General features: G+C 33.8%; 1 protein-coding gene across 2 annotated transcripts; it reads left to right on the plus strand.

Annotated features, from left to right (window-relative positions):
* Positions 1 to 5,216: 5,216 nt before the first annotated feature.
* Positions 5,217 to 5,714, plus strand: LOC127564408 (ubiquitin). 2 transcript variants are annotated; one of them, XM_052000953.1, is made up of 2 exons: positions 5,217 to 5,246; positions 5,303 to 5,714. In XM_052000953.1, exon 2 carries the CDS (start codon positions 5,322 to 5,324, stop codon positions 5,697 to 5,699), a length of 378 nt encoding a protein of 125 aa, XP_051856913.1. In that variant the 5' UTR covers positions 5,217 to 5,246; positions 5,303 to 5,321; the 3' UTR covers positions 5,700 to 5,714. The 2 variants fall into 2 exon arrangements, with proteins under 2 accessions (XP_051856913.1, XP_051856956.1); XM_052000996.1 differs by lacking the exon at positions 5,217 to 5,246 and having other exon boundaries at positions 5,254 to 5,714.
* The last annotated feature ends 5,368 nt before the right edge of the window (positions 5,715 to 11,082 follow it).

Genomic DNA, 11,082 nt, shown 5'->3' on the forward strand with positions numbered 1-11,082 from the left:
ATATCTAGGTTTTCTAGGATCCTATTAACTTGACTAGTTTTTTTCTTGTTTATTTTGTATCTGATTCTGAGAAGGGAAACTTGAGGTCCCCCACTAGAATAGTTTTGCTGTCTATTTCTTCATGTAACTGGCTTAAAATCTTCTCTAGGAATTTCCTGCTCTACCACTTGATGCATACACATTTGGTATTCTTACTACTTCATTATTTATGCTACCTTTTAGCAAAATGTACTTTCCTTCCTTATCTCTTTTTACTTTTGCTTTATCTGAGATCAGAATTGTTACCCTTGATTTTTTTTTAACTTCAGCTAAAACATAATAAATTCTGTTTCAGCCTTTTATGTTTACTCTGTATGTGTCTCTCTTTGTTAAATGTATTTTTTTCAACAACATATTGTAGGATTCAATTTTTTAATTCACTCTGCTATTTACTTCCATTTAAGGGTGAGTTTATCCCATTGACATTCACAGTTATGATGACCAGCTCTGTATTGCTCTCTATCCAATTTTCTTCCCTGTATCTACTTTTGTTCTCTCTTTCCACCCTTTCCTCACTTGTATTTTGACCCATCACATCTTCTCCTATGACACCTTTTCCCTTCTCTTATTAATGTTTTTTAACCTGCCCTGCTAACTTATCTTCTATCAACCCTCCCCACTTCTTATCGTTTTCCCCCTAGAGTTTCTGCTTTCCCTTCCTTCCTGTCCCTCCATTTTCTTTTCCTCTTCTACTTCTCCTACTTCTTTATATACTTAGATGAATTTCTATAATTAACTGAATGATTAAGTTATTTCCTCTTATAGCCTAAACTGATGAGATCTAGTGTCAGACAATACTCATCCCCTCCCTTCTTTCTCTTTATTATAATAGTCTTTCCCACCTTTTCATGTGATCTACTTTGTCCCATTATAGCTCTCCTTTCCTCTTTTTCCTGTATAGACTCTTTCCCACTCCTTAATATCTTTTTACTTTAATACCACCACATAAGAGTCTATTCACAAGCACATCTTCAATCTATGTGATGCCCCTCCTTTGTCGGCTCCAGTGCCATATGCAGTTTTAAAGAATTATATCATTTTCCCATCTAGGAATGTACACAGTTTAACCTTTAAATAATATATATTTTTTGACTTCTGTATTTGTATATTAAAATTTCTGTTTAGTTGTGTTTTTTCAATAGAAATATTTAAAAATCTCTTGCTTCCTTGAAGCTCCATAGCTTCCCCTGAAAGATGATGCTGAATCTCACTAGGTAGTTAATTCTTCTTGAACTGAAGTCAATATTAGGATATTTATTTCATTATAGCTCAAAAAAAGTCAGAAAGAATTATTTTATTTAAATAATTAATTTTATACTTTCCTGAGTAATTTTTACATGAAAAGCAGTTAAATCACTTTCAGAAGATTCAGCAAAACCAGGCAAATGAAATTACAACAAGTTCTGGAACAATTATTTCCATAACTAAGATTTTTTAAAAAGCAAAATTGCTTATGATAACTTTATGATATCTAATTTTCTCAATATTTGTATATTCTGATATTCACTTACATCAAATTACCCATGTTCCTTCAAAGAATAACAAATATGATATACACACATATCTACAAAAAATCCCTGCTATACCATAAAAAAATTTAACAGTGAAAATGATATTAGAGATAATTTAGTTCTGTCCCTTCATTTTGGAATTAAAGAAATTGAGGCTCAGAGAGTAAAATGAATTTGCCTTAAGTACTGTAGGTTATAGCTTACCAATGATACGACAAGAACTGGAATCTACATTAAGTCATTTTCCTAAATACATATATACATATATGTGGCATATGTACATACATAGATATGTGTATATACATATATATGTGTGTGTATATATGTATTTCTACATATACATACATATGTGTGTATATATGTATATATACATTATACAAACACATACATGTACACACATAAAATATATATATTTGACAGACTCAACTATTAATACAGATATCAGAGTTTTGAATCTTAAGGTAATTGACATTAAATCTTCAAGAACAAACTTTCTTATTTCTTTCTAATTCTCTTTATTTTTCAAGAAATTCTCACTTGATCCAATTAATTTACCATGGTTCATTTTAAGAAGTTTTCATCTTCTTAATTACAGAGTCCCAGTAACTGAGACATGTCTGCTATATTATGACTAGGGTAGCATTTGGGAACTTGAGTTTTCTCTATATTCCTTGCTCTGATTCTCCCCTTCTCTATTTTCTCTGTGTAAATAATTGCCCAAATAAGATATTATTATGCTTTTATTCTTCTCTCCCAAGATTTTCCAGAATAGAAATTCTTCTTGTTTTTAACCCCACCTTGTCTACAATATTATTTTCCTGTAGTGGTGAGTTTGTTGAAACTTCAAATCTACTTTAATATTAAATCTTTTTGCTCTTTCATAACAAATGTAATTTGCAGTAAATAAGGATTTTTGACAATTCATGGATACCTTTTTCTTACATTCTATCACTAGTTAGATAGAAAGATTTTGTTACCTTTATGACTTCTAGAAAAGTGGATATGAAGATACATCCCCATATCTTATGTGACAAAAGTGAAAGTCAGTTCCACTATATCTGCATGCCTAAGCATATCTTAGTCTTAGAGATCCTGCGAATATATATCTATCTATATCTATAACTACATCTATATCTATAAATACACATTTATAGATATAGATGTAGTTATAGATATATCTATGTCTATGTATGTATATTTATATATCATAAATTTGCTTAAAAATAAAAAGTTTTAAAGGAACAGTGTGGGATAGGATAGGTGTGTGTGTGAGTACATGTTTAAATGCTTTAGAAAACCTGAAAGTTCTTCCTCTGATTTGCTTATCCAATTATCCAATTTGCTTACCCAAATCCAATTTGATAAGACTGTTTTGTTCAGAATACTAATGCCATTTTTGTTTTGACTTGTCTGCTATAAAGGGTATAATAAAATGTCAGACACTAAACACATTCTAGGGGGGGCAAGTGTGAAGAGAATTTTTGGAAAGTAAAGGATTTCAATTACCCAGTCAAAATTTTTTATTATCTACCATATGCTAAGCAATGGGGATGCGAATATAATGAAGAAAATATTCCTTTATCTTGTATTTACCAAATTTCTTTGATTTGCTGCAGAGGATGACAATGTATCTAATTAGTATGAAAGAAGTAGTTCTTTTTGGGAAGCCCAAGAGAAATAAGCTGGCATGTGTCTCTATCTCTGCTTCTAAAACTTTGGCTAATTACGTGAAAGTAATATACCTATATTTGATAATGTATGCCACTGGATAATACAATTGCAGAAGTTAAATCTCTCATATTTCAATGTTAATTGGTTGGAAGGTCCTATTTTCTTATGAATTTTCCTTCTCCAGACTTTGAAATCTCAATTTAGATAAACAATATATACTGAAACATATTATCCAGTTTATTTCTGTGCATAATAACCATCCTCTATGACAGAAGGGAAAATATTAAGTATAATGTATTCAACATTAATAGAATTAAGTGATAAAACATGTTAGGAAGTACAGTACTTGGTGATTCAGATGTAGTTATTTCCAATTATCATTGAAAATGGGTGAATATAATATGATCTCTGGATACATCAAATGATTAATTTTATTGAAAAAGACATGTTTAATAATCATGCTGAATTATTTATTAGAAATGAAGCCTATTGGTCTTGGTACATAATATGCCAATAGACTTACTTTAAAAATGGTGATACTTTTTATGATTTCATGAAAGCTTTTATTGAAAGAGACAATAAATGAAAGAGCTGAGAGATTCCATTTCTTATCATTCCACAATATTGTGTAACTTGATTAAAATAGATTTTTTTAACCACATGTCTTCTATTTCCATTTCAAAAAAAAAAAGAGAAAAGAAAAAAAAAAAGAAATGTTATTTTAGGAACTATTATGAATTAGGGCAATGGCCCTCCTTATCCATGTTCATGGTGTTGGGAAAAAAATCCCAAAATGCAAAAAGAAAGTGAAGGCATCTTTTGTTTCCCCAGAAAGATAGGATCTTAGAGTCTTATCTTAGAAAATTAAAAAAAAAATGATAATATAGCTTTGTATAATTTTATTTGGGCCAATCATGTGATTATAATTTAATGAATTTTATGAATTGGCTGCCTTTACCAGCCAAGAGAAATGATCAGTGAAGGCATTTCTTTTATGGAACCCCCAAGTAGAAAATGTGCTGAAATGGAAATTGGTTTGGAGTAGAGAAACTCCAGTAAACATGCTATATGAAAGCTGCTGAGCTTGGAAATGCCCCGAGGTGGGATAGGGTATTCTTATTTCCCTTTTACAGTATTAGTAAAAATCTCAAATGCACTGTTCTTTCTATCCTTGTGGGCTGGTTTCCTAAAACCACATGCTGCCAAATTTACTAAGAATCCTCATACATCAAAACACAAACCATTTATTTCCACTTTCTTCTAGATGAAAATTGCCTAGTTTGATTGAGACTTACAGTCTGCCGGGAAAACGACGGTACGGACACAAGCAAATTCAAAATAAATACAAAGTAAGAGGGGGGAGGGAAAAGGGATAGCACCGAAGGGAGGCAACATCGACCCTGAGTCTTAAAGGATGCTGGGAATCCCAAGAGGCAAAAGCAAGGCCGGAGGGCGCTGGAGCCTGGGTAAGAGCCCGGGCAGGCTGAGGAGGGGGCCTTCACCGCCGGAGAAGCCCCTCGGCGAGGACGTGGCTAAGGGAAGGAGCCAGGACTCCTGGCCAGGGGCAGATGGGGCTGAATCCTTTCCATGTATCATACTTGAGGAGGCAGCTGGACTGCGGGGGGAGGGCTGGCCACAGAGGCAGGAACATGGTTCGAATGCTGCTTTTGCCCTTCAGTGGCTGGGACCCTTCCTGGTTCCTTGGACACCCTTCCAATACTGGACATTACGAGCAGATGCTTCTCACTGATAACTCATCCCCTCGAGGAAAGGAGAAGCTGGGGTGCTGCCATGGGAAGGGGCCTGGTGAGAGGGTAGCTCTGCAGCTGGGGGGCGCTCCACATCCTGCCTCAGTTTCCTCACTGAGAACACGGGCGAAGGCCCCCTTTGGCTGACAGGAGGAGGGAGTGAGGGGCCGTGGGGGGAGGGGGACACTTTGTAAAGCTAAAGAAAGCCAAAAAAAAAAAAAAAAAAAAAAAAAAAAAAAAGGGTGGCCTCTTTCTCTTCAGCGAGGCGGCCGAGCGGGTGCGTGTTGCTAACCGGGATCGGGGTCGGCAGCGGGGCCAGGAGCACGAAGCCAGGGGGCGCAGCGTTGCAGAGATGCAGATCTTTGTGAAGACCCTGACGGGCAAGACTATCACTCTTGAGGTCGAACCCAGTGATACTATCGAGAATGTCAAAGCCAAAATCCAGGACAAGGAAGGTATCCCTCCAGATCAACAACGTCTGATTTTTGCTGGAAAACAGCTAGAAGATGGCCGGACTCTCTCCGACTACAACATCCAGAAAGAGTCCACTCTGCACTTGGTGCTGCGTCTTCGAGGAGGCATCATTGAGCCTTCCCTTCGCCAGCTGGCCCAGAAGTACAACTGTGACAAGATGATCTGCCGCAAGTGTTACGCCCGCCAGCGCAATCAGTGTCAACTAAGGAACTCCATGACTTGGGTCTGGAGAAGATGGGAATACCCCAATAAATAACTTTACTGGCAGGGACCCTATGATTTGAGTGCCAATGCCCATCCCCACCTATCCCCACCTCAAAATAAAAACTACATGGCAAAGCAGATTGCCAACCAGGCTACCATTATAACTGGAAAGTATATTAGGGTTGAAAGATAACTTAGGCCAGGAAATCTAGTTATATAAAACTGATGTCTAATGAGAAAAAGTAGTTGCTAGAGTTTTATATGAAATTTTACAAAAAACCCCCAAAACAATCAAAAGCCAACATTTTAGTATAATATGAATTGTCTAATATAATAGAATCTTTAATACTTTCTCCATTATCATTATTTCTTAAATGAACTATTTATCAAAAACTATTTATTTTTAATAAATATTTATTTTTTAAAGAAATATTAAAACTTAGTAATATATAGTAGCTTCTACAAGAGATGCAAAAATAAGTCATAAAGAAGTTGTATAATTTATATTCAGAGGATTATATTCATACACAAACAACTATATTATAAATTTTTAAAAAAAGATTGAAAAAAATGCATTGCTATCATGCTATATTCCAATCCTGGATTACCTCCTCACTATCTGCCTACTATGTACAAAAAAAAATAAAAAATAATAATTAGTATAGATTATAGCATTTATATAATGCTATATTTCTAAATATTATAAGTACATATACTCTAATAGTTTTGGCTTATTAATTATAGAGTAGAACAAAATGTCAGGCACTTAATAAACCCCAGGAGGAAAAGAGTGAAGAGAATTTCAAAAAATAAAGGATTTTGATTTTATATACACACAAACATACAGGCACAGATATACATACATACAACATATTTGCAAAGTACTTACCACAGTACCTGGTGTGTAAGTGTGTTTGTGTAGTATATTACTATATTTATGTGTGTATGTGTGTGAAAAAGGGCAGCTAGTGGCACATTGAAGAGGATGAGGTCTAGAGTTAAGAATAATCATATTCTGTATTCAGATCTGGTCTCAGACATTCACTAGATCTATAGCCCTGGACAAGTCACTTAACCCTATTCACCTCAGTTCCCTAACTGTAAAACGAGTTAGAGAAGGAAATGGCAAATCATCCCTTTATCTTTGACAAGAAAATTACCAAGGACGTGAAGAGTAGAACAGATTGAAAGAAAGGAACAACATTTGTGTGTGTATGTATATGTATCCATGTATGCATGCATGTATGAATACACTACACAAGGTTACATGGCTAGTAATTATCTGAAACATTATTTAAACTTTAAACTCAAGCTTTTCCTATGCAAGGCCCAAAAAAGTAGAATCTTTTCTTGCTGTGGAAATGAAGAAAAGCTTCATTGTAATATTGAAGATAAGCCTTGGACATAAATTCAGAAGTGTTGTATCCTTTGGTTTTATGTGCATTAGCACTGTGTGTTTATAATAGTAGTTCACCTAATGTTTGCTATAGTGAATGAAATGATTATCTTAATGGATAAAGATGAACAGTGCTAGAGAGATAAAAGATAATTCTATTGCATCAATTAGCAATCATTTACTACGTGCCTCAAGTTAAAAAAAATCATCTGCTTCTATGCAACTACAAATTCTGTGAGGGATCATGATACACATACAAACAAATACAAACATGTAAATAAAATCTTTGGAAGGAACATCAAGTATGATAAGGTAAATAAAGAAGAATATATATGAAAAGCTGTGCTAGAGCTGGGTGGTGACAAATTTTAAAAATTAGGAAGTTTGTCACATATTTTAAAAAATATTTATTTTATTCTGAATTTAAGAAATAAAACAAGCATAACCATAACATAGCATAGAAAAAAAGAAAGATGATTGTGCATGAAACTCCAAATCTATTATGTAAAAGTGCTATTGCTTTTAAATATATAAAAATTATGTTGTACCTTTTTTTCCCTCTTTTTTTCTATTTTCCCTCCTCCCTGTTCCCCATTTTCTTTTAAAAATTCTTTGTTACAAAGCACAGATCACTAGGTAGTGGAAAGGGGAGAAATTAAAGTTATCTAACAAAATCATAAATTAAAATAAGATTTTTTAAAAATATTGTAGCCTATTTCCAATAATTCAACACAATGAGATATAAAAGAAAAAAATAGCTTGATTTCTTAAAGATTCTGATGAAAATTAACTATAAAGATATATAATGGTAGTAAAAATGAGTGAGGCAATTATACAGTGGACAGAGAGCTAAATGAGGACTCAAAAAGACCTGAGTGCAAAAGTAGCCTTACACAATTATTGGTTATATGATCTTGGATAAGCCACTTAACCCCTGTCTACCTCAGTTTCTTTGGATGTAAATTTGAGATAATAGAATCTCCTATATCCCAAAATAAATAGATAATGTATAAAAAGAGTGGTGTGCATATTAATGTACTATGCATTTAATCATCATTGTCACTATTATATTTCTTCTCATTGTACTAAAGCTCTAAAACAAAAAATTATTTCAATTATTCTACTAAGGGTATTCACGATCTGTGTTTGTGAGGAAAGAGAGAGAATATTCACCAAAAACATTTATCAAGTATTATATATTCCAAATGCTTTTCATTGGAATACAAATAGAGACAAAGAATAGTACTTGACCTCAAGGGGCTTACAACCAAATGGAAGGAGACAATGTACATATAAAGTTAGAATAAATTGCATACAGGATAAATAGGAAATAATTAATAGGGAGAAGATACTAGAATTAAAAATTGGTAAGTAAAGTTTTCTGTAAGAAATAGGATGTTAGTTGGGAATTAAAGAAAGATAGTGAAGTCAGTTAGTGAACTTGAGAAGGGAGATTATTCCCATTTTGGGAAAACAGCCAGAGAAAATGTGCAGAACTGAGAGTTGGAATATCTTGTTCACAGATCAGCAAAGAAGGAAGTGTCACTGGCTTGAAGATTACATGGAGGAGAGCAAGGTATAAGAATATTGAAGAGGTAGGAAAATGCTAGGTTATGAAAAGCTTTGACTACCAAACAGAACAATTTGTATTTGATCCTTGAAATGATAGAGGCATGATTCTGTTTTTGTTGTTGTTGCTTGTTTTATTTGTTTCTTTGTTTTAAGTGAGTAGCAAAGTGATATAATCTCATCTATGCTTTAAGAAAATCACTTTGGTGGTGGATGGATTCAGGCAACTCATTAGCAGTTTATTGCAATAGTCCAGGCAGGAAGTGATAATGAATTGCACCAATATTCTGTCAATGTCAGAGGAAAAAATGGGGCTGTATACAAGAGATGCTGCTTAGGTAAAATTGACAGGCCTTGGCAATAGTTCGGTTAACAGAGGAATGAGATTGCGAGAGACAGTGAGGATTTAAGGATAATTTATAGGAATGGAGAAAATGGGAAGATGGTCTACAGAAATCTGGAAGGTGAGTGGAAAGCATTTTTTTTGGGAAAGATAATGAATTCTGTTTGGGACAAGTTGACTTTAAGATGTTTACTGGATATCTAGTTTGAGATATTTGAAAGGGAATTGGAGATTTAAGATTGAAAGTCAGCAGAGAAATAGGGATATGCTAGATAGTTTTAAGAACCATTGGCATAAAATATTTACATCCATAGGAACTGATAAAATTATGAAGTGAAGTAGAAAGATAGAAGCTGAAGAACCAAGAGAAAGAAAAACAAAGATAAAAAGAAAGAGAATGCTGTTGTTTCCTTTTAACATAAAGTTAATATTTAAATATATTTTATTTTGAATTTTATGTCCAGGCTACAATTCAAATTAATATCCAAAACTGATATGGTTTTTATTTATCTTCCTTTTATATTGCTCAATAAATATCCACTTGACCATAATTACATATAATCATTAAATTAAATTAATTCTGGCCTTTTATTAAGCACAATTCCTTCTGAAAAATAATTATTTAAATAAATTTATTTATTTTTAATACACATTGCATTATGAATCATGTGGAAAGAGAAAAATTAGAAGATAAGGGAAAAACCATGGGAGAAATTTAAAAAAAAGAAAAAAGAAAAAAGTGAACATAGCATGTGTTGATTTACATTCAGTTTCCTTAGTTCTTTTTCTAGAAGCAGATGACATTTTCTGTCCAAAGTCTATTGGAATTCTAATTAAAAGAGAAAAAGAAGGAAATTATATCTTGCTAAAGGGTAGCATAGATGATGAAGCAATATCAATATTAATCATATATGCACCAAGTGGTATAACATCTAACTTCTTAAAGGAGAAGTTTAGAGTTACAAGAAGAAATAGACAACAAAACTATAATAGTGGGTGATCTCAACCTTGTACTCTCAGAATTAGATAAATCAAACCACAAAACATATAAAAAAGAAATTAAAGAGGTAAATAGAATATTAGAAAAATTAGGTATGATAGATCTTTGGAGAAAACTAATGGTGACAGAAAGGAGTATACTTTCTTCTTAGCCATTCATGGAATACAAAAATTGACCATATATTAGGACGCCAAAACCTCAAAATTAAATGCAGGAAGGCAGAAATAGTAAATATTTTCTTTTTAGATCATGATGCAACAAAAATTACATTAAATAGAAGGCCAGGGGAAAATAGACCAAAAAGTAATTAAACTAAATAATCGTATCCTAGAGAATGATTGGATGAGATAGCAAATGACAGATATAATTAGTAATTTCATTCAAGAGAATGACAATAATGAGACAACATATCAAAATTTGTGGGACAAGCCAAAGTGATATTAAGATGAAATTTTATATCTCTAGATGCTTACTTGCATAAAATAGAGAAAGAGGAGATCAGTGAATTGGGCTTTCAACTAAAAAACCTAGAAAAACAGCAAACTAACCCCCCCCCCCAATTAAATACCAAATTTGAAATTCTAAAAATAAGAGATTAATAAAATTGAAAGTAAAAGAAAAACTAGGGGCAGAGCCAAGATGGCCAAGAAGGCACTTTCTAAGCTCCTCTCTTACTCTCACTATCAATATTCTATCCAGCCTCAAAATAGGGCTTGATTGCTACAACTCATAAAGATTATAAGTACAACAACTCACCAGCCTAAGATTATCTGAAATCTCACCAGAAAAGGTTTGTTCTGAGGAGCTTGAGAGAAGATAAGAGCAGGCAGGGAGAGAACTAGAGGCAGAGTGAAATCCCAAACAAGAAGTGAGAGCACAGATAGCAGCACAACAATACTCCAATCCACAGCATGGGATTTTTCCTTGGGGCAGTTGAGAATTTGCACTGCCTCTAATCTGCACAGTGTGGGGCTCATTTTGGGGCAATAGAACTTTCACAGGGAGATTTGCTTCTGGGCAGAGACTTCAGGTCCCAGTGGGGCTGTTAGCTAGGTCAGCTGCCTATACCCACAGCCCAACAAGGGACTCTGGCCTGGGGCAGTGACACTTTCACCACTTAGTCTCGA

Source organism: Antechinus flavipes, chromosome 1, assembly GCF_016432865.1.
Source record: "Antechinus flavipes isolate AdamAnt ecotype Samford, QLD, Australia chromosome 1, AdamAnt_v2, whole genome shotgun sequence".
NCBI classification, from domain to species: Eukaryota; Metazoa; Chordata; class Mammalia; order Dasyuromorphia; family Dasyuridae; genus Antechinus; species Antechinus flavipes.